The 24,494-nt window shown below is 45.0% G+C and overlaps 1 protein-coding gene across 1 annotated transcript in view; it reads right to left on the bottom strand.

Annotated features, from left to right (window-relative positions):
* The window catches only part of LOC142580004 (sushi, von Willebrand factor type A, EGF and pentraxin domain-containing protein 1-like), a 916,641-nt gene that overhangs the window by 634,452 nt on the left and 257,695 nt on the right, over window positions 1–24,494 (bottom strand). The window contains exons 2-3 of the mRNA XM_075690723.1: window positions 2,629–2,715; window positions 1,067–1,102 (exon numbers count right to left, since the gene is read on the bottom strand). Of these exons, the coding sequence (XP_075546838.1) occupies window positions 1,067–1,102; window positions 2,629–2,715 (123 nt within the window). The remainder of the gene's footprint in view (window positions 1–1,066; window positions 1,103–2,628; window positions 2,716–24,494) is intronic.

The raw sequence follows: 24,494 nt of genomic DNA, 5'->3' as shown, positions 1-24,494 counted from the left end.
GTAACAGCCATCGCCGTTAACTCTTTAGGCGCTGATGTCGTCAGTTAATTCCGTTATGGCATATCTGTGACAGCGCCAAAGACACTTAAATGAAACTTTTAAAAATTATCTTTAGAGCATAAGCCTTGTAAAGTCTCAATATAACGGTCAGAAACTGCTGCTGGAAGTATCAAAGAGGTGCAGTGTCAAGCATCCTTTAGGTCAAAATTGATTAGGTTATTGTACAGTGACATTGTATTAAGCAGTGGCCCACAAACAGAAATGCATTGGATAACCGTTTTGAAAGATCACAGGAGAACTTTCATTCTTTATTTATTTATTTATTTATTTCTCTTTTTCTTTCTTTCTTTCGTTTTTGATGGAAGCAGCACTCAGCAGCTGTAAGCACGTGACTGGTCAGCCGTTCGAAGCAGCCATGAATATATTGTTCTTCCAGGTTATACTTCATGCGCTCTTTGCTATTTTCGTGTATATGTTTCCGCTTCGTCGCATTCAGATCACATGACTTTTACGCTGCAGGGAGTTTAAAAGATTTTTGTGCTGCCCGTTCATGTGCAGAATTTGGCGTCCGTTCAAAGAAAACAACCAATGCACGCGAAAGCGCAACTGGTTCGCGTGACGATACAGGCTGAGCGTCCTGCCAGCAACGCTACCTGGCAATAATATAATCGTCCATAATACGCACTGTGCAGAGGCTCGTTGCAAGTGCGAAGAGGGCATGTAAGGCAGAGGAGCGTCTACGGCTCGCTCCGTTCAGAACGGTATATCCCAACGATTTGCACGCCGCACCTCGGAGACAGCGCAACTGAAGAGCGCTGCCCTCCCTCCACTGCAGAGCCGAGTAAGCGGAACGTGAGGGCGCGTCCACTTGGCTTCCCGGGTGTTTTGCAGCCAAGCTGGCTGCGTGCCGCTCGCGTTAAGGAAGCGAAATCCATGCGATTCTCTGCAGCAACCCGAGAGCGTGAAATGTGAGCGGAGCGACCACTTCCCCTTGTTTTATTTGATTTATATGTTCCAGTGGAAACATCTCGCATTTTCGCGGTACATACGAGTGCTTCAAACTTACCGTCAGTCGTCTCTTCCTCAAAGTCTGTAGGCGCATCTGTAATAACAAGAGCTTGTCACGTAACTGAAATTCCTAACGCCGACGATTTGCGGTTATTAATCCGAAAATACACTTTTTTACTATTTACAACGTGTGTATTGTGCCTGCCAATGCATCGCGAACCAATCCTTCTTTAAATAGAGAATAAATAGATTGCGCTACATGTCACCTAGTAGCGCACAAAGAAACAAAGTAGTTTGGAAAACCTGAGTAGTTGATGGCTTACACAAATGAGTCATTTGAAGGCATCGGGAACAAGTAGACTCATCTTTATATTCTAATAGACCGGTGAATGGGCAAAATCATCGACTAAATATCTCGCATTTTGCGGTTTCTACAAGTAATCTGACAAGGGGACGTTCAAAGAGAGCATATAAATTAAAAAAAAATTCGATTGTTGGCATCCTGCTTTTGTTAGCAGCTGCATATTCAAAATGCATTATATGGGCTGAACCGACACATGGGGTGCTATAGACGTACAGACCTCGTCACTTCTTTCTAGAGCGGTGGAGCACCGTACTGCTGAGTGAAGAAACGCATATTTGAGGGCTTATCTCAGGTGTATTTTAGTGCATAATCAAGGTATGAGAGAGAGTGCTAGAGCTCAGTAGCTTAAGGAAAGCCACACGAATCTAGCACCGTGCCTTGAACGTTCTCATCTTTTTTTACATTTTTTGTTCATTAGCGCTTCTTTTTTTTTTCTTTACAGCAGAAGGGCTGCAGCGCTCTTGACAGTCTTGAGTAGGCTGTAGGATATGCCTAAACTTAAATAAAAAAAATACACACACACACACACACACACAACATGAGCACTCAACAAATTGAAAAATGTAGTAGAGCCCTATTGTCACAGTGCTTTTATCTTAAGAATGGTGAAGTATTAGTCGTCGTGGTTTTCCAACTTTTCAGTTTACAATGCGCGAAAACAATCAATCAGTGTTCTGATGCACTATACAAAACTACACTCATTGAGGAGACTTCGAACAATTTTAACATTTTTATAAAATCTGGTCGTTACTGAGACGTAGGCTGGAGTGAAGCTTGTGAAAACTGTAGTGAGGCGCGTGACAGCTAAACAGCCAGGTACGGTGAAACAAATTTCTTTGCACTGTTCAACACGGCCTTCATAACAGTGTCGTTGTCACGAGTGCCACAATCACAGCAGGCCCGCATGCGTGCTTGAGTTTTGTTTTTAAAACTAGCACCACTGCTCCGTGCCCTAAGCGGGACACCAGGGCGTCCTACGTAAGCTTGAACCGTTAAACTCACTACTGCAAAGCATTTCTTTTAGTGCGACTTGCGCTAGGATATAAAACCATCACGTTTTGCTGAGCACTGTTACCAACTCAACAGACGAGGGCGCAAGATAAACGCAGCACTGTTCCCGTGTGTTTCTGCGGCATCTCTCGGCTGTACAACTGCAGAATCGCTGCGCTTCTTAAGTGATAGACCACAATTACGCCTATGTTCGTCTATATTTGTTGAATGTGCAAAATAAAAGCAAAATCTGACGTCGCTCGTACCTCGAGGCATGTACCAGGATTCCGTGTGACGTCTGGAGCTTTTCCTGGACTCGCCTTTGCTGCCGAACGCCCGAATGTGGTAGGCGTCTGCAAAGAGCACGAAGAGACATAGGTCATGAGGAATTGTAAGCAGTGCCATCGAGAAATCTACAGGGTGAATTTTTTTTTTAGCATTTTAAAAACTTTCCTGTGGCATATAGGAAAATGCTAACCCTTGATCTAAATTACTCGATTAGGTGGTCATTTTTCTAGGAGAAATCAAAATGCTTATCAATATAATTTACATAATTACACTAATTAACTTTTCCCCAATCAGTTACCTTACGGCACGTATTTTAATGTACGTATTGTAGCTAGTGAGTATGCAAGGCATATTTAATTCGAACGAATTCTTAGGATGACACTGATTTCGAGATGTGGGCCGTCAAACTGGCGATAAAAATGCACTCTTGTTTCACTTACTTTTTTGACAGAATGCTGTGTTATGCATTGAAACACAAAAGTAACTGGAACGTCAATGAATTTCGTTGGACACTTTGAACATGAATATCTTTAACCTAGTCCGGTGCATTCGTTCCAAGTGGATATGCCTTGCGAACTCACCAGCTATAATTCGCAAATTGAATTATGTGCCGTAAAGTAAGTAATTAAAATGGTAATTAGTGTAAATGTGTTAATTATTAGATTAATCACTTTGATTTCTGGTAGAAGTAGTGGCCACCTCATCGAGTAATCAAGATCAAGGGTTCGAATTGTGCTGTCTGCTACAGGCCATATTTAAATATGCGATGCAGCTAAAGAAACACCATCTAGATAGAACTCTACAAAAAAAGTAACAATGAGCGGGTATTAGCTCATAAGTACAGACAGCTGGGCAAGTTGGTATGGTTGGATTATTGAAAACAGCCGTGGTAAATACGGGAAGAGCGTACAAAGATTGACAAGGACGAGTGCAGACTCGCAACTGATTTATTGAAACGAAACGTCACAAATTATATATATATATATATATATATATATATATATATATATATATATATATATATATATATATATATATATATATATATATATATATATATATATATATATCGTCTGCATAGAGAGCTCGACATCTTCTTAAACGCCGTCGATAGAAGTGGTTCCCTCTTCACGGGACCCATATGCTTCCCTAGCCGCCTGGCCCCTGGAGATCAGGACGAGCTGGTCTTCCAGGGCGGTGCTGGTTAGCAAGGTCTCCCATCGCTCGGTAAGGGTGGATGAGGAATGGGGTAGGGTAGCGGGGCAGGTAAGAGGTGGGGGGATCGCCTTGATGAAATCGCATACTCCAATGACGTGTTGGAGCGTGCCTAACTGAGTTTTGCAGAAGTTACAATCCTCCTAGTACCTTTCCGGGTACATCTTGTTTTGAAGGTAAGGGTGCGGGAAGGATCCTGCCTGTATTTGCCTGTAGATCGCTTGCTGTTCTCTGATAAGCGAATTGTGAGAATCGGGGTAACGGCGCCTCTCCGTCTTATAATGGTTCGTAATGTCTCTGTAACTAAATATGGACTGTGGCTCACTTTCCTCAACCCGGTGTTCCCTCTCTCGGGCGAACTGGTGGGCAAGTTCGTTGCCCTCCAGCCCAGAGTGAGCCGGTGTCCATATTAACTCAACTTTCCTTTCAGGTACGTCGCGTTTACTTTTGAGAATATCTAGTGCCGCAAGAGACACCCACCCCTTTCTGTAGTTGTTATACGCCTTTTGCGAGTCGGTGACAATTCTTCCCACCTTGGGCTGCGCGAGTGCTAGCGCTATCGCGGCCTCTTCTGCCACCTCTGGAAAGGACGTCTTGATGGAGGCGCAGGTTACGAGCCCATCCCGCATCGTAACTGCCAGCGTTGCTTTCGATGAAAACTTGGGTAACGAAGCGTCTGTGAAGAGAGTGTCCCCCTCTTCCTCTTCTACTATTTGACCCAAAGTCTCCGTCAAGGCCGCTATACGAGCCGCTCTGCGGCCGTCGTTACGACCCGACCTCATGTTTCTAGGCAGTGGCTTACTGTGCATTTTATGCGCCCACAACCTGGGTAACGGCCCCGTTTCCTTCCGCTCTGCCTCTTGCCAGCCCAACTTGGCAAGAACGCGACGTCCCGCCGACGTCTGACTGAGTCGAACTCTTTGTTTAGACAAATGAGCTTCTATTAACTCTTCGACCACGTTGTGCTTGGCCGTGCCGAGAAGCTTGTCGGTCGAAGAATGCTTCGGAATGCCCAGCGCCATCTTGGTTGCCTTTCGTATAATGACGTTCAACTGGTCCCTGTCTTTTTTCAGTAACTTGAGGTACGGCACCGCGCAAACGATGCGCGACGTCACGAAGGCCTGGACGAGCGTCAGTGCATCGTCCTCCTTCAATCCCCTTTGTCTGTTTGTGACTCTTCTGATCATGTTCGAAATTTGTTCCGTTGAAACTTTGATTTTGTCGATCGACGCCCCCGCCTTGCCATTGTTCTGGAAGATGACACCCAGGATACGTGCTTGCGTGGTTGGTGTTATGGTCGTCCCGTCGATGGTGATGCGTACGTTCTCTTGGTCTCCTTTCTTTCTTCTTGGCTTGATGACGAGTAACTCAGACTTCTGTGGCGAGCAACTGAGGCCGCACGATTTAGCGAACTCGTGCACGGTCTTTGCCACTCTCTGAAGGGTCTCCTTTATCCAACTCTCCGACCCTGCCCTCGACGTCCACACAGTGATATCGTCTGCATAGAGAGCGTGATCTATGCCCTCTATATTTTTGAAGCAAAGCCGGGAGAGGGAGGAGTGCCAGGTTGAAGAGAAGCGGCGAAAGAACCGATCCTTGCGGGGTGCCTCTGTCTCCCAGGGCTATCGGTTTCGACTTCTCCTCTGCAATTTTGATCGGTGCCGTTCTATTGCTTAAGAAATCCTGCACATATTTGAATGTTCGCTTTCCGCATCCCGTTTGGTGCAGGTTACGGAGAATACTTTCGTGTGTGACGTTATCCAAGGCTCCCTTGAGATTGAGCGCCAGGATAGCTCTTGGCGTAGGGGTCTTCGCTTGCTTGATAACCAGCTCGTGTATTTGCACCAAGACGTCTTGCGTGCTCAGGTGCCTCCGGAATCCGTATAGACTGGCAACCCCTCCTACATAGCCCACCTGCTCAATTCGAACAGAAAAAATTAACTATTCTTATGAACTCTGGTCTCTCTACTCCCTTGCAGAAAAAAAAAGGTTCAATTGAAGAGTCGTTAAATTTACTTGAATTAGTAGCGCACTCTTTCAGAGATAATGTCATACGCGGGGCAAGGTAGGGTTCCCTTTCTGCTTGTTTAGTAGAATCGGCTGTTTTCTGCATTTTTTCCGCTCACAGGAATTGTAGTGCCCGTTGTCTTGGACGTCCTGTTTAGCGCGGCCAAATGTACGGGTGACTTACTAGTGCCCGTATGTATGTATGTCTACTCAACAATAGACCATATTCACACTATCAATCAAGTGATAGAGAAAGGTGCAGAATATAACCAACCCTTATATATAGCTTTCATTGATTACGAGAAAGCGTTTGATTCAGTCGAAACCTCAGCAGTCATGGAGGCATTACGGAATCAGGGTGTAGATGAGCCATATGTAAAAATACTGGAAGATATCTATAGCGGCTCCACAGCCACCGTAGTCCTCCACAAAGAAAGCAACAAAATCCCAATAAAGAAAGGCGTCAGACAGGGAGATACGATCTCTCCAATGCTATTCACAGCATGTTTACAGGAGGTATTCCGAGATCTGGAGTGGGAAGAATTGGGGATAAAAGTTGATGGAGAATACCTTAGCAACTTGCGATTCGCTGATGATATTGCCTTGCTTAGTAACTCAGGAGACCAATTGCAATGTATGCTCACTGACCTGGAGAGGCAAAGCAGAAGGGTGGGTCTGAAAATTAATCTGCAGAAAACTGAAGTAATGTTTAACAGTCTCGGAAGAGAACAGCAGTTTACGATAGGTAGCGAGGCACTGGAAGTGGTAAGGGAATACATCTACTTAGGGCAGGTAGTGACCACGGATCCGGAATATGAGACTGAAATAACCAGAAGAATAAGAATGGGCTGGGGTGCGTTTGGCAGGCATTCTCAAATCATGAACAGCAGGTTGCCACTATCCCTCAGAAGGAAAGTGTATAACAGCTGTGTGTTACCAGTACTAACATATGGGGCAGAAACCTGGAGGCTTACGAAAAGGGTTCTACTTAAATTGAGGACGACGCAACGAGCTATGGAAAGAAGAATGATAGGTGTAACGTTAAGGGATAAGAAAAGAGCAGATTGGGTGAGGGAACAAACGCTAGTTAATGACATCTTAGTTGAAATCAAGAAAAAGAAATGGGCATGGGCAGGACATGTAATGAGGAGGGAAGATAACCGATGGTCATTAAGGGTTACGGACTGGATTCCAAGGGAAGGGAAGCGTAGCAGGGGGCGGCAGGAAGTTAGGTGGGCGGATGAGATTAAGAAGTTTGCAGGGACGGCATGGCCACAATTAGTACATGACCGGGGTTGTTGGAGAAATATGGGAGAGGCCTTTGCCCTGCAGTGGGCGTAACTAGGCTGATGATGATGATGATGATGATGATGATGATGATGATGATGATGATGATGATGTATGTATGTATGTATGTATGTATGTATGTATGTATGTATGTATGTATGTATGTATGTATGTATGTGCAAACGAACGAACGGCCATACGCATGCACGCACACACGTATTACTCTACCACAGAGGCTCGTTGCCACGGCGCTCTGATGTGGCGGCTCCATTTTGATTGGAGCAGAATGAAAAAAACACACTTGCGCTTAGATTAGGGCACATATTAAAGAACCCCAACCGATCAAAATTAATCCAAATCGACAACCGCGTCCCCACAGCGCAACTTGAATGCCCCCAAGTATGTATGGGTGTTTCAGTGATTCATAGTGATTTACAGCGCAAGTCTTTGTGCCCAAGGTTCGACAAGCTGCTAAGTTTGTTCCTGATTCCTATATTGCTATGTATACACATACTTACATAATAATAGTTCTGCTATACATAATTAGATCTCTTTCTATATTCACATACCCTTTACTTAAGTTTTGTTATGGAATTTGTTTCTGGCGTTCGCTGGTCATTAACTGATAATTTTTAACGGTTTTGCTGCGTTCCGTATATCATCCAATTTACAATAACTGAAGAATCTCAGGTGTTAGATGCCGCAGCGCTTCATTTAAGAAATAGTCTAAAAACAGCGCTGTTAAGCCCATCGAACTAGATTAAGAGCAATATAAGTGGCACAATAGTCACCCTGCTTATTACTCGCTTCGCGAACAGACTATTCTGCTGCTACTCTTTTTGATCAGCTCGGGGGACGAAGGTGGGAGGGGGGCGGCTCTTTTTTTTCTTTTTACTTGAATTTGCTTAGGCTTACGACACCGCGCTGTCTTTCTGGTTATAAAAGCTCTGCAAGAAAATGTCACTGTATCGTTATACAAGCTGTCAGAGCAGAGAAGGCTTTTTTTCTTTGCGGGCATTCAAAATGGCTCATGCAGACACCGAGATTCCCGCCCATGGCGAAAAAAAAAAAAGCATTTCTCCTTGCTTTACTGACGTGTCAAAGCGTCCGCAGCCTCGTAAAAGAGGCCGTTTTTCGCTTTTTCAGCCACTGCGTGCATTCTTTTACCTACTTGGCAAAGGAAGAAATTCATTTTTTTTTGTCACCCCCTACCCAAGCGAACCTATGTGTGAACGCACTTCCGGGCGTTCGTTCCCCCGTCTCGATTTGCCTTTTTTATTGTGAAAACAGAGCTCCGTCTCGGCTTGTTGAAAAACGCATCGTCCGCGCTTTGCGATCCTCTATCGCCCTTTGCGTGGTGTGTGCGCATTGTATAGCGAATCTTCAGGTGGACAAAAATTCCTCTCTAAATGGGGCTTTTCGTGCAAAACGGGCCTTCAGAATGAGCGCACTTCAAGCGATGGTCATTTGTGAAGCTACTCGCATTTATTTATTTATTTATTTATTTATTTATTTATTTATTTATTTATTTATTTCGCATATTGTCAATCCCTCATGGTATTATAACAGGAAGGGCAAGTACAAATGGTAGTATCTGCGAACAACGGTTATAAATACATTATATAATCACGAGTGTGTTATTGCAAACGTTTTTGCTTCGCTAAACACAGAATTGAGTACTTCATCCCAAATGCAATGTGTGGGTACAATTTCATTTAACCTAGAAAAATCTGAGAAAGTAACAACCCAAATAAAAAAACACACCTGTAATCACATGCGATATATTACACGTGATGAACATGATAAACAGGATGCAGTCATGCATATAATTTATCATGCAAAAAGAACACTTATAGATTGAAGTGTTAGCGTTTAAAGATCGGTAACAAGACAGAGTAAGCAAGTTAGAGCTGTAAGGCGAGGAGATGTTTTTCCATTGAACTAGCAAATGTATCTAATAAGGAGCTGTTAAAAATGCATTCACTGAGTTTATTCCACTCTCTTATCCCTAAAGGAAAGAACGAACTATTGAAGCAGTCGGTACGAAAAGAATGCTCATTGATTGTTTGTGTGTGTTTATGTCGCGTTGGCCGTGTTTCATTTCTTGAGATGTATCTAGAGGTACCAAGATTAAGCATGTTGTGTAGGATCTGGTACCTAAGTTTAGAACAGCTTAGTACTGCTCGGTTTTGTACTGTTAAGATTCCGGCTTCGTTAGGTAGTTCGGTGGGCGAGTCTCTTAGTTTAGTGTATATAAGCCGTAGTGCTTTCCTTTGTACACCTTCTGGTATTTTAATCACTTGTTGCGTGTATGGTAACCACATAACATTTGCGTACTGAAAGACTGTCCTGACGAAAATTTTGTAAGCCAGAACTTTTGTATCGGGTGGTGCTAGTCGGAGGTGTCTTCCAAGAAAGAGAAGGCGTTACATTGCAGTGGCTGTAGCGTTGTTTATATGGGAGTTCCATCTGAATTCATGTGTTAATGTTAATCCGAGGTACGTGTGCTCATGAACTCGTATCAGTGGCACGTCGTTAACGGTATGCACAAAGCTGGAGTTACTTTTTTTTCACAGGGATTGACAGAGCGGCATATTTCTATTTCATCCAACCATTTAAAGGATGTGTATAACCTTGCAGCTGGACGGGACCCTAAAGGCCGTGCAGCGTGCAAAGCAATGACGCCATATTTTCTCTCGTTTACTTTTCTTAACAACATTAAGGCGACATTACCACTTAAATAAATCCATGTTCGAATAAAGTCTAAAAAGGAGGCAGCGAAATTTATTTTTTAGTTTAAAATGGGCAAGTATGAACTCAATTGGAGAGAATGCAGCAAGTCTGCAGAAATAACAGTTATGTTTGAGAAGTCCGCGATTGTTAATTAAACTGGGGTGGCTCGCCGTGGGTTATGTTGGACACAGTAACACTGGTCTGCGGATTAATTTTGACCACCTGCAGCTTTTAACGAGCTCCCAAAGCACGATACACTAGCGTTTATTTTTCTTTCTTTCTTTCCTTTTTTTTTTTTGCTATCCCTGTCCCGCGGAAGGCGGCCGTCACGGCGGGGAGTCGAACCGGCGACCTCGTGCTGAGCAGAACAACGCCGTAGCCACTGAATCACCGCTATGGTTGTCTTAATTGAGGATGCAGTGCTGCGGCTGCGAGTTTAAGAGGTATACAGGAATGCCTCTGCGGGGCAGTTCGCCAGACCCTGCCCTTGTGCAGTGCTTATAAAAATCTTTATTCAGAGAAACTGCCTCGCTTCATGAAACGTACACATGTCAAACATACCGAGCTTGTAATGCCTTGAAAACAAAAGTACAACTTTCTTTTTCTGATTGGACTCAACACCTAACCAAGAAGGCTCACTCGCATTTGTCGAACAGCTGCCACACTCCGTGCAAAATGTATGCATTTTCATTCCCTTGCTCCCGCACCCGATGCGTGGTGTTCTCAAGTTGCCGTTTTCACTTTTTCGTAAGTCTATTTAACAAAATTGTGAATTAATACGCCAATAAAATAAAAAAAACGTTTTGTCTCTCCTTCATAAGTATACAGCGAACACGGCGAGACTACCCAACCACGATCGCTGGGCCCAGTCGCAAAATATCACATCGACTGCAGTTAAGAGTTCATCCTACACTAGTTTGGAACCGAAGGACAACCTCATGGCTCAGTCGCAAAATAGTTCAGTGATTAGGTCGCACAGTGAAAATAGGCGCATTTCGCTTGTTCTTCCACTCCTTTGTCACTAAATAATTAACCCTATTGCAGCCACGAAAGAGCTCTACATTTCACTGACACTCCGTTACTGCCAAGCAGTAGGTATAGCAAATTTTACCAGGTTTCGTGTCATTTCCAGACTCCCTTCCCGCAACGGGATCTTCTGATATCACTTTTCACTCCGCAAGATCATTGCGTATGTTTTGTGTGGTACGATGCAGTGGTGTATAGACAAAATAGTGGTTTCACTGTCCCACGCTCAGCTTCCCAATTTTCTCAAGTTGGCATGTATGCATCGGATACACAAAATTGCCCTGAACGATATAAAATACTGGCAGCGCAGCTACTATGATGTAACTGTATCTCCTGCCTAATTTCCTTTTGAAAACTTTCAGAAGAGTCACAAAGCACCACATTTTCAGTGACCGGTGCAAATATACCTCCAGCTCAAATGTTACGCACCAAAGCCGAAATGTTTTGTTCAGTACTTTCTTGGAGGCTGTAGTGTTAAATTCAATATACTGGTTGTATTTCTTAGTCTTAATTAATTAATCAACTTTTCAAATATTATAATTAGATGAAACGTTTCAATAAGAAAATTGTAGAGCAACATAAAAAAAGAACCAATACAGCTTTCTGTTGCTCAATGCGTGCTACATAAGTGTTTTTCCGAGCGTGAAAGAAGCCCGCTAATACACCCAAAGTACCTCGAGCGGCCAGTCGCGCGGCAACAGTCGTGTCGATGGCAAGATGGAGACAGCCAAGCGTATTTTTCGTTTGCTAGGTCATGACTGCAACGTACAACTAACGTAAGTTAAGAATAAGTTCTTTATTGTAATCAAGTTCATGCGCAGGTGGGCCTGTTTCAGAGCAAGAAGAAGCCAAGCTTCTTCGATATACTTGGATATAATTCTGCTCGACTTATTGACAGACTTGCGGTTCGCGTTGTTTCAATACAACAGAAGAGGGGAGCCAGATCCACTGTGTGAAACAGCCTCCACGATACTTGCAAGCAAACACGGCGGGGCAGCGGAGACTCTCGCATGAGGTCACACGCGAGAGCGCGCTACTCAAACTTCTCGCCTGCATTGCAACTTGGGTGGAACTCCAGTTTTAACTTTATTTCCATCATCTTATAACAACCTTCAAACGGAAGCGGACGTGCCCGTTGCGCTTTTCGAATAACTTCTAATGGCAGCCTTACGTCTTCCCTGTCCAATCGTGCGAACACTGGAAAGGTCTCGCCGACTGACTTATCTTCGTTTCAATCATTATTTGGCTCTCGTAGTCTTTGTTTCGGTGGTAGCTTAGAAAACCACGGAGCCAATCAATCAGTCCTACAGAACGAAAACTCTTTGATGTTTCAGGCGAGGAAAAAGGAAAAAACCATTTCTGTTCGAAAAGGTCACTTTCCTTCTGCGCATACATCCCGTTTGGTTGGCCTATATATATACTTCGGGAAGATGAGCGCTAACGCAGTATAATGTTGTTTAGGCGTGATGTCACTGTATCAAACGGATTGGCCTGTTTGTGATTCTTGTCATCGCCCTCCTCCCTCTTTTCAGAGCCAATTAATTAATAAACCAATTAATTTGTCAGGGTGGCTCATTTGCCCGAGTGGGGAATTGGGTGGCAGGAGTATAAATAGAGAATAAATTAAGGGGTCGGGAGGTGACTACAAAGGTGCGAGAGCGCATCACCTCGCAAGTACAGATCTGGCCCTCTGCGGATTTGCGATAAAGATGGGCGCCATACGAATGATTTGACACCGCATGACCGGTACCCCAGTCCCGGATCATGTCCAACTTCACCATCCTCCGCCAGAAAGTTTCACTCGCTAAGTTTTCGAAGTTCAGGAGTTGCTTTCGTCGTGTCTCTCACTCACAATGGTCCATGTTTATATCAAAATGTGCGTCGCTTCCTTTTTCATTTCTTTATTTGGTTGAAACGGTCATGAGGGCGCTAGGAGTAAGAAAGAAATTACTTCTTTTCGTAATGATAAAAGAAATAAGCAGCCTACATGAGCAAGGGTTTACGACGTTCTTAGCCTCAAGGGGCAAACTCGTGGTTTTCATACCATCTCCGGTTCCCTGCAAAAGGAGAGATTCTCACAGTTAAATAATACAAAAATAAATAACCGAACTAGATCATCAACTTTCATGAAGCCAGTGAAGCAACAAGATCACGACAGACACTGAGAAACGTAAGAAAAGCACGCTTGGATGCTGACATGTTAGGCGTCGTCGTAAAACGCGACGTTTCAAATTGCGCCATGTGCCATCCCTGCGAGAAATAAATTATACTACCAGCGTCGTCTCCGTTGCTGCCTACAGAAGAACGGCCTTTAGGTCATCACTTTAAGAAAGCTAAAATAAGCAAGGACGAAACGGAGGTCCTCAAATAAGTTTGCCTTCGTTAGATATATAAGTAAGGCAAAAAGCGAAGCTATCACAGAACTTGAGATTATGAGCTAGATGTGTCGCCTTGCTGGACACCATAAAGGGGTTGGGACCTATGTTTGGCGTGCAAGGCGCCGGAAAATGAAAATTTTATGCCCCGGATATTGCTTTGTCCAAGAGTCAGTGCCCATAAGCTGCAGCATATCAAATGATGCAGCTCGCTAACTGCTTCTAAATTAATTACCACTCGCAAACCGCCATGAATTTTTCATACTGAAGTGACATTGCACGCCATATTCAAACAGTTTAGAACTGCGCATGGTTTATTTTGTTATTTTTTTTTGTAAAGGAAAGTGCAACTGCAACCCATTTTGTTCATTTGCTATACAGAGTGCTTTTCTTTTAGGTGCACGAAATTTTCAAAAATTTTCTTTAGTAGATAGCATAATTCTATCCTTGATCTAAATTACTTGATGAGGCGGCCATTGCTTCTACTAGAAATCAGAACGATTATTTAAATACTTAGCACAATTACGCAACTTAAGTTTCTAATTAATTATTTTGCGGCACATATCTTAATCTGCGAATTATAGCCGGTGAGTTATCAAGGCGTATCTACTTCGAACGAATTCTCTGGACTGCACCAGTTTTTATATATTAATTTTCAAAAGAAAGAGAGAGAGAGAGAGAAAGCAAGGAGTCGAAAGGCAGGGAGGTAAACCAGACGAGCTTGCGGTTTGCTACCCTACACTGGGGGGAAAAGATAAAGGGGTATAGAAAGAGGAAAAGCTGAAGGGACCAATTGCACACTATGTGTGCAGCGAAGCGCAGTGACATCAAAGTCAAATTTCATAGCTGGTGATGTGCGTTGAAGACATCTGGGATGACCCAAGGGCCAGTGGTCGTTGCGTGAATAGGAGGCTGCGGGAGAGCCGCATGGCTCACCCGAGATTTACAAGCACTGGATTTAGAGCATCCAGCACTTGCACTGCACTTCGCGCTGACTTAGTGCGAAACTTGCTTAATAGTATATGAAGGGTATTTATGAGGGACCCAAACATCACAACGACTTGCCGGTCTTCGGTTAAGTTGTCGGGAGTCGGCGATGTGGCGCTGTATCCTTTGATGTGACTGTGGCTCCTACTGTGGCATCGGCTGTGTCATCGGCTGGGACTACACCTGTGACTTCAGCGGTGGGATCGGCTGTGGCTTCAACTGTGCCTTCGGCTGTGACATCGGCTGTGGCTTCCACTGTGGCTTGCGTTGTGGCTTCAGCTGTGGCAGCGCCTGTAGGTTTGGTAGCGCGGGCCAAGCTTCACAAATAATGTTCTCCGGCACGACCTGTTGCCCGAGTTAACTAGACGCCGCTAGGCCTAGGGAGCAGAGGAGCAGAAGGCGTCTGATGTGGTGCGCTCTTCACGGAGGCATCGGTATTCTTTGAAGTCCGACTGCGCCGGGAGCGTCTCTTTCTAACGGCGGCAACAGCTTCCCGACGAGACCAACGATATCTCACCATCTGCTTCTAGACGACCCTTTCCTTCTTCATTTTGGGGCAGTCCTTTGAGGCAGCGTTATGGGACCCAATGCAATTGCAGCATTTGAGAAGCGTGGCTCAGCGAGAGCGAACTCTCATGTTCTCGCACACTGCGCTCACGTGTCCCAGCATCATGCAATTGCGGCATTGGAGTGGCCTTGGGATACACGGCTGTACGGGGTGCCTAAAGCGGCCCACCTTGACGTGTTATGGAATAGATTCACCCTTCAAAATTACCTTCACGCCGCGAGATGTGCCAGTCGAGATACATGATTTACAGCGAAGCCATCAACAACTGCCTTCACTCGAATCGGCAAGTCAGCGCCTGAGATGGAGACGTCGACGTCGTAGATGACACCTGCAGTGAAGTGACTGTCCAGAGAGATATACTAGCAGACCTTCATGCCGCCAAGTTCCGTAAGTTTGCTCAAAGTGCTTAGCATAGACACACGTAGAACGTCGATAGCCAAGAGAATGTTTCGTGTGCTGACTATGACGTCCTTGACTTGATTTGGCGTCACCACTTCAAGGAGAATCGAGGCAGACTGTCTGTTGAGTCCCCTCATGTTGTCGGTAGCGAGTTATGGTACAAATAGAATCGTACTGACTGCAGTATACCGAGTTGGTCCTACAGTCGACGTGCTTGAATGCAGGTATATATGCCCTGGTGTTTCTTCGTTTCGCATTGTGGCTCCTCACAAGCTGAAAGTTGTCCTCGGAGAAGTCCTCACTGCTGACGGAGTAAACTGGTATTGTCGCCGTCGGTGTCGCTCTGGCGGCCGGTCCGCTTCCTAGACGCAGCCACCGCTGAGGTCGCCATCCTCGGCAGATGCGCGGGAACGTCAACTTGCATCCGTGCCACAAGCTATCACGGCTCTCCAGTGATATACAAAGAAATCAGGCGAAAACAGCTGAGCTAGAAAAATAGCGTTGTAGCTCACAGACGCTTCGTCTTCGTCCAATTTTGAAAGTGTCCGACGAAATGCATGGGCGTTTCAGTTGCTTTTGTTGCGACAGCAGTTATATGGAGACTTCAGGCGCATTTCCACCACCGGCGTCGGCGTGATCCGTACAAAATCCCAATCCGATAACACCGTTGCCACGCCCGTATGCTGTAGGTGGGAATGAAAGCACCAGAAGGGGAGGGTTCTACTTTGGAGGCGGCTGCGTATGGCACGGCTGGTGTGGCCGCGCGGGCGTTACCTTGAAAGCCATGTGCGATGAGTGCAGAGCCTAGCTGCGCCGATAGGTGTGGTTGATGGCTTCGTGTGTGCTGTGTTCTCGCCGCTCAGTTCGCGTAGAAGCGAGAGACAACACGAAGGTCAATGCGCTCGTTACTGCTGCCGCTCTTCCTCAGGCCAGCATTTTGACAAGAGTGTCCGCGCTCATCGAGCGAGATGTGCTTATGTTTGCCTGTGCCTGCGTGACACCATGCTCGTTAATTTTGTTAGTAAGCGAATGTTTACGAGTTTATGCAGCCGATAAAAGTTCTACCCTTATTTTGTATGCCAGTCTACCAATTTGCTATCGCAATCGATGCTTTGCCTTTCGGGCGAAACTGCCACTTTGTTTCAAGAACACGCTTTTGTTATGCACAGAAGCACGAAAGTAACTGGAACACCAATGTATTTATTTCATCGGACACTTTGAAAATTAATGTCAAAACTGGTGCCGTCCAGAGAATTCGTTCCAAGTGTATAAGCTTTGTGAACTCACCGGCTATAATTGGTAAATTAAAATGTGTGTCGTAAAACAAATAATTAAAATACTATTTTTCGGAATTATGGCAATTATTTAATTAAGCATTTGATTTCACATAGAAGTGATGGCCACCTGATCAAGTAATTTAGATCAAGAGTAAAATTGTGCTATCTGTCGCAGGATATTATTTTTCATTTGGTGCAGTTAAAGAAGATAGACCCTATATGACACATATCGACGAGATTTGTCGTGTATTTCTCTATTGCTTGGAGTAGCATTCGCTAATTCTTACTCCATAATTGGAATGGTCAGAAGTGGAAAGTTTGTGAGTGCACAAAGATGATTGTGGACTTTCTGTGTGGTTGTTCTCATTTTATTGCACAAATAAGAGCCCTTTTCACCACGCCTGACAGGCTTGACAACCGCTGCCTTAGATTCTGGTCACAACCGACGTTAGCCAGAGTTGCTCTAAAAGCCCTGGTGTGATTTTTTTAAGAAAAGCATCAGGACTGAAGGACCAAAAAGACTGTCGCCGTTGTCAATTGCCGTTGTCGTGCTTGTGCGAGCATAATCTTTTGGTATCTTCTCCTCTTTTCTCCTCAGTTTTTTTCTGTCCTTACTCCATTCCCCAGTGCTGAGTAGTCAACTGGACAGTTAGTGTGGTTGACCCGTCGGCCTTTCAAATCTTATTTTCTCTCCGTTTCTGTCTCGACTACAGTCCAAAATTAGCTTCGCTATTTCTTACACTGCGACAAAAAGCTGCAATGGACATATTACGGGGTTTGCTGAGGTATTATCTCGGCCGGGAGTAGCACACCTTGTCGCCTTACCTCCTTTAAAGATGTAAAACATAGAACAAGCTGGCGTAATACTTCTGTATTCGAGCCCGAGTTATGCGGGTCGAAATACCAATGGTTCAGCCATTATATGTAAAAGATGCGACTCCCCCTCAAGTACAATGTTCTTGTGTGCCAAACAACTAGGCTGGCTACAGTGTCCCTTATAACCTAACTATTGTTGTGACCTAATAGCTCCGTAAAAAAACAGTAATCACCTACATGTTCATCCGGTTGTATCGAAAGATTATTTTTAAACAAGAGCGAAGATGAAGGCAGCCGTGGAGGACAAAATAACGGAGGAACAAGAAAGCACAACATTAAACAAGGCACACCTTTTCAACAGCTCTTCTCAAGGAACGAGATCTTCTCACGAGATCGTCTCAAGGAACGAGATCGGAGCAGATCCGGCAGCCGCGCGGGCACGCTCGCTAACGCTGTCCTGTTTTTGCTGCAGGCAACGCTCAGGAAGCTGTCTTCGACTATATACATGGCATCATGGTCTTCCACAAGTAATTTCGCATTCCATAAAGTAAGTAACCAAAGTGCGGAACAATGGGGGGGTCTGCTCACCAGCAGCGAGCTCGCAGCCCAACGGGCAATTGTGCAGCACGCCTGCGAGGCAGCAAGACTCAGCGGTGCCCTGGAATCGGGGCGCCGACCTTGTGAAGCGGCCAGGACTCAAGACATGAAGACACCGACCCACCGCCAATCTCTCTGAGATATAGAGCAATAAAGTTTTTCCATTCCATTCCACAAGTTGGTGCCACTTCGACTGCGCGCGCTGACGGTCGGTTCTACCACCTCAACGCATGGCATGACCATCGTCGTATCAAGCCTAGTCAGGGAGGCGTTTCCGCTGGCCTTTTAAGAGGAGACAGCGCCGCTGGACTGGCATCAGAGCAGATCCGGCAGCCGAGCGGGCACACTCGCTAACGCTGTCCGGTTTTTGCTGCAGGTAGGCGTCTTGTACGACTACTTATATGTGAACTAAAACTTCTGTTGGTGACGGCTGCTGGTCTGCTCTGGAGTCCGCTGCTGCTCTGACTGTCCTATTTGTAACCATTTTTGTTGTGCATTTACCATGGCTGAAAACAAGAGCGGCGTGGAGGAATCTAGCGCCGATGCATTGTTGACCTTCACGAAAGCTTTAAGTGATAAAGCCCCAAACGGCATTAAGGAGGTGGCGAAAGTTTTACTGGACATGACCACTAAATTTACCGGAGCAATGAATGACCTAAGGTTAGAAATGAAGAAACTTGATTCCTCGAACAGTGTCATAAAAACTGAGCTGACATCAGTTACGATGTCAATTGGCTTTGTAAATGCGAGTTCCGAAGAATTTAAGGAGGCAATCAAGTCGCTTCGACGAGAACTCGCAGAAGTAAAAAATGAAAACCTTGAGCACCAGAAATAAAACAAGAAATTAAGCAGTAAACTAAAAGAAATCAGGAATAAACTTCCAGAATTAGAACAGTACGGAATGAGGAACAATGTCGAAATGAAGGGTGTTCCGTTTACAGAAAACGAAAACATACGCGACACAATCGAAAAGGTTGCCAAATGCCTATGTTTGGAATATTCCGCCCACGACATTGGCGCTGCATATCCTGTTTCCACAAAAGGCAGCACGCCCCCTAATATTGTCGTAAGATTTGTGTCAAGGACCTCCAGAGATAACTTCTTAAGAGCAGCCAAAAAGCACCGACTCAATAGTTCAATGCTTGGTTTTTAAAATAACGCGCCGATATACGTGAACGAACACTTATGCGCAGAGAACGAGGTTTTGCAGTGTAAAGCCATACAGGCAAAGCGAGAGAAGAACTGGTAGTTTGAATGGGTGCCCGGCGGAAAGATATTAATGCGTAAAAGTGAAAACTCTCGAGTACTATACGTGTCATCTATCGAGGACCTTAAGAACATAAACTAAGCTTGCAATGACTGAACTTCGTAAATCTAACCCGAAAAGAAATTTAACGTTTTTACACTGCAATGTCCGCAGTATAAGAAAAAATCTTAACCTCCTTCTCTCGTTTATTTCGCAGCATGGTAAACATTATGACGTTAATGCAGCCACTGAAACGTGGCTGAGAAAGGAAGAGACATTTACCACACCTGGCTATAAAGTGATATCTCAGCCACGTGCATCTGATTCCCGCTGTGGAGGCGTTGCCCTTTTCGTCAAGAACGGACTCCCCTTATCTACACTATCTGAATTCACGTGCAGCCTAGCGTATATTGAAGCACTCTTTGTATAGATCGAATACTCTGTTGTTGTCGGTGTGATTTATCGGCTACCATACACAGCCACTAGCTGTTTTCTTGACAAACTTGAGGAAATTCTTTCAGCCCTGACAAAGACCGGCCGTACCCAGGTTGTAAGTCTTGGCTATATAAATATTCATGTCTTGAGCGCTAACCACAAAGAATACACTTACCTAATAAAATGATATAATTTTCACAATTTAGTCACTATGCCTAAGCGGGTGACTGGCACATCAGAGACCATTTTAGATCATGTGCTCACTAATATTCCTACTGACGTAACAGCAGGCGTTTTGGACGAGCCTGTCACCAATCACACATCAACGTTTGTCACGTTAGAATAAGCCCCTATGGTACGCCATGCTGGCCACAGAACAACTTATAAAATTGATTATTCAAGGCTTTGTAACCTTTTTTACTTTCAATAAGTTGGCACGAGGTTCATCATGACGACGTAGACCAAGAATTTAATAATTAATGTTATCACAGACTCTGTTAAAAACTCCAAAACTATAATCAATAAGCGTACATATGGCATCCAATTCGCCCCTGGATAACCATGAATTTATTAAATGCTCTTAAGGCAAAGAGCTATTGGTATCATAAATGAAAACGTGATAAGCATAATGCCGATGCATCTTCTAATTGAGTACAAGCCCGTAATAAATATGTTGCTATGTCGCGCAAATGTAAAAAAATACTATTACTCCAACCTTATTGAACAAGCTTCTGGTAATTCTCGGAAAACTTGGCAAATTATCAACGAAGCAACTGGACGTACTCGCAATCAAAAAATTGTACCCGATAATGTTCTGAGAATACTGTCAATGACTTCAACACTTACTTCACAAATGTTGGTCCCTTACTGGCAAAAACGCTGCCTCGTCCTAGCAAAGCTTCTTATGAACCTATCTCCATGACCACTGGTTTCGTTATAAATAATATAGAGTTTATGAAATTCTGTCTATTGTGAGTAAGCTGATAATCATTAAAGCGCTGGGCCCGGACGAGATTCCAGCGCGCGTTATAAAAGATAATATGATATATTCGGACACATATTATGCGATCTATTCAACCACTCCCTACGTACTAGAAAATATCCATCGACATTTAGTATAGCCAAGGTTAACCCTGTTCATAAAGAGGGGGACAGGTGAGACCCTTCTTGCTACCACCCGATATCTGTACTGAGTGTTCTTAAAGAGCATCTCACCAGGCCCCATAGCAAATTTTGGTTATACGCTGGAAGTTGTTACGTGTCCTCTAGGGAACGTTCTGCCGCAAACATTCTTCAAATCGGCCCCCATTAATAGCCGAGACAGAAATATCTCAACCCGCCGTGGTTGCTCAGTGGCTATGGTGTTAGGCTGCTGAGCACGAGGTCGCGGGATCGAATCCCGGCCACGGCGGCCGCATTTAGATGTGGGCGAAATGCGAAAACACCCGTGTACTTAGATTTAGGTGCACGTTAAAGAACTCCAGGTGGTCGCGATTTCCGGAGTCCTCCCCTACGGCGTGCCTCATAATCAGAAAGTGGTTTTGACACGTAAAACCCCATAATTTAAAAAAAGAAACATTTTAGTGCCGCGAACCCGTGATTTCAACAGGCGGCCTCCACTGCCAAGCAAAACGCTCCCTCCACTCGCCCAGTCTAGCCTTCGCAAGCGAAATTCCTTCCCTGCATTCTCCCGTACTAGACATCGAGGATCGCGTGACGCATATCGCACAGGCCCCGCCTTCATTTTTTTTCTCCTCGCTTTTTTTTTCCGGCGCTACGCATTTTCGCTGACGGCGTCGCGCGAGAGCTGCTGTCTCGTTCGCGCAGCGCACGATTTTGCGCGCTGTGCACAAGGAAACATGACTAGCGGTATAATTCAGGAAGGAGGAAAGAGAAAAGCGGAAGGCCGAGAAGAGATGCAGAACCAGAATTACGTCCGGTTGGTTACATTACACTGAGGGAATGGGAACGGGGGAAACAGAGATGACAGGGAGAGAGAGGAGGGAAGGAAAGAAGAAGTTAGCGGTGAGTTCGCTGACGCGTGCGGTCTAATAGTAATTGCACTAATAGTCACAGACGTTCACACAAGCCCGCCGTCCTCAAGAAGCACAAAAGTGCCTTCACCGCTTTATGGGCCGACGAGCGGTGGTAGCTGTCTTCCAGCAGCACCTGCACAGAAAGCGGCCGATTGTCCAGTTTTTGGAGAGCGTTAGCAAGTTCTTGTCTTTCTGGGGCATATCGTGGACTGTGGCACAGCAGGTGGTCGATATTTTCTTCGGCGCCACAGACCTCGCATGCTGCACTGTCGGTCACTCCAATCAATGCAGAGCCTGCCTTTGTGAAGGCAACTCCTAACCAAAGGCGAGAGAGAAGCTTAGCTTCACGTAGAGGAAGTCTGAATCGAGGTCGGAGTTGCAGTGAGGGGTTTAATCGATGCAGGCGTGTAAGTCTTAAGTTTGGCGAGTTCCACTCGGTCAGTGAGAGACCGCGCGCCAGGTATCGGAGCTGCTTTGTGGCGTCTGTCCTCGAAAGCGGAATTAGAACGCTGTGCTCTTCTTGATGTGTTGTGCGAGCAGCGTTATCGACGGAATCATTGCCACTGATCCCACAATGGCCGTACCCACTGAAAAACAACCTCGTAATCTTTTTGTTGGACGTGATGGTGAAGTTTCACAATTTCGTATGTCAGCTGTTCGTGACATCCGCGTCGGAGAACTGACTGAGTGCACTGCAATGCCAGTTTTGAGTCAGAGAACACAGCCCATTTTCTAGGTCTTTCAGAATCAATGAATTCCAGTGCACGACGCAGAGCCGTTAGTTCTGCCGCCGTTGAGGTCGTGACATGCGATGTCTTGAAGCGCAGTGTTATTCCTCGCGTTGGTATAATCACCGCACCACCAGAACTGGACGAGGTAGTCGATCCATCGGTACGTGGTTGCTGTACTTTTCATGCAAAAGAAGTAAGCTCAGCTGTTTTAGAGCAGGGGCCGGTAGATCTGTCTTCTTCTGTGATCCTGGAATCATTATATGTACTTGTGGACGGCTCAAACACCACAGAGAAAGCACTGGCTTGGCCGCAGGTGCGTACCCTTAAGTAAACGACGCACGATATGACCTGACAGTAGCGCTAAATGTCGAGCAGGGTCTTTGAGCAGTGAGGTTCGCCAGGTGGCAGGAAGGGGTCCTAGCATAATGTATGAGATGCGTTCGCGTTGTCTCAACGGTAATGTGCGTCGTGATTGGGTAAACCTGCGCAATGGCAATGTTTTCAGCCGTTAATACACTGCTTGGTAAGCCAAGACATATGTTAGGGGCTTGGGCTTGAATGTTCTGCTGAATCGTACGCAGGTCTTGCAGGTGTTAGATATAGCAGGCAAAGCTACACGAATACTGAGGCAGAACAAGCGGATTGCAGAGCATGATCACGCGCTGGATCACGGTAGAAAATTGAGTAGTTTGGGTACCTACGCACGTGACCACATGAACATGGGAACAAGCAGACGAAGCGGAAGTAGATCTCCCTTCTTTCGGTGCGAAGTAAAACAAGAAACACGCAGACATTCCGTTTGCGTGATTTATTATTTCTCTAAACTTCAATTCGTCAATTCAAGCAACAGATCGCACAGATGACAGATGCTGTCTTGAATAATTCTCGAAGTCACGTGTCACCACGAACGACGTCACACTGCGAACACGACTACGTAGGCGCAGGGGCACGACTACGTCACCGTCCCGCTTGGAGCGCGGAGACCGCGAGGAGAAGAAACAACGGCGTTCGGTTTGAAATTTCACGCCTTTCCGCGGCGCGTAGCGATGTAATACTTTGCAGACAGGATTGTTATCACTCAATGTATGCTCTGCGCTTGTCAGCTCAAAATGACCAGACCTGTTGAGGGGCCCTTTAACAATATTTTTGAAAAAAATAATCGCAAAACACATGCATTTATTTTTCGACAAATATTACGTGTTATGTCCACATCAACATTAATTCCGACCAATGCGTTCTACAAACGCAGCAGTGCTCACACCGAGTCAAACCTTAAATACCGCCCTTCAATATAACAAATTCGTTGTAGCAGTTCTTGACCTCAAAAAAGCATTTGATAGCGTAGACCAAGAAATCCTATTTTACGAATTACGTAAATATGGCTTCCGCAACGCTATATGGCGTTTCTTAGAGAGTTACCTTAAAGGTCGTCAACAAATGGTACTACTTAACATTACTTCTTCACTTCAGTCCATACAAACAGGTGTGCCACAAGGTTCGGTAATAGGTCCATTGCTTTATTTGCTATACATGAATGACTTAGCACAAGTACTAACCACTGCCGAAATGCTCGTGTATGCTGACGACACCGCCATTTTTATTACTGGTGAAAATATTTCAGATATGGAAGAAAAAATGAATATTGAACTAGCCAAAATCGATTATTGGTTTACTGCCAACAAGCTTACCATTAATCCTAATAAAACTAAATGCATGGTGTTACACTCCTGAAATAATAGTACTCCACTTAATGATATAACACTACGTATTAATAATTGCCCCCTCCATCGTACTGACTCGTTCTCCTACCTTGGTGTCCTTTAGACAGCTGCTTAAATTGGCAGCTTCAGCTAGATTCTGTCCGCTCTAAATAAGCTTCAAGTTGTTACACCCTTGGGCAAGCTCGTGAATAGTTTGACGTTTTAATACTCCGTATTTTATACTTTACTCTAGTGAACTGCCACCTTTTGTGCTGTGTAGAATCCTCGGGCTAGACATATAACTCCTACCTTGAAACAGTACGACGGCTGCAAAAACTTTCTATACGTGCGATAACTTTGTTGCGATACTATGAACCAAGCAAACCCTTGTTTTGTATGCTAAAAATCT

Source organism: Dermacentor variabilis, chromosome 1, assembly GCF_050947875.1.
Source record: "Dermacentor variabilis isolate Ectoservices chromosome 1, ASM5094787v1, whole genome shotgun sequence".
NCBI lineage: Eukaryota > Metazoa > Arthropoda > Arachnida > Ixodida > Ixodidae > Dermacentor > Dermacentor variabilis.
This window is presented reverse-complemented; position numbering and strand designations above follow the sequence as displayed.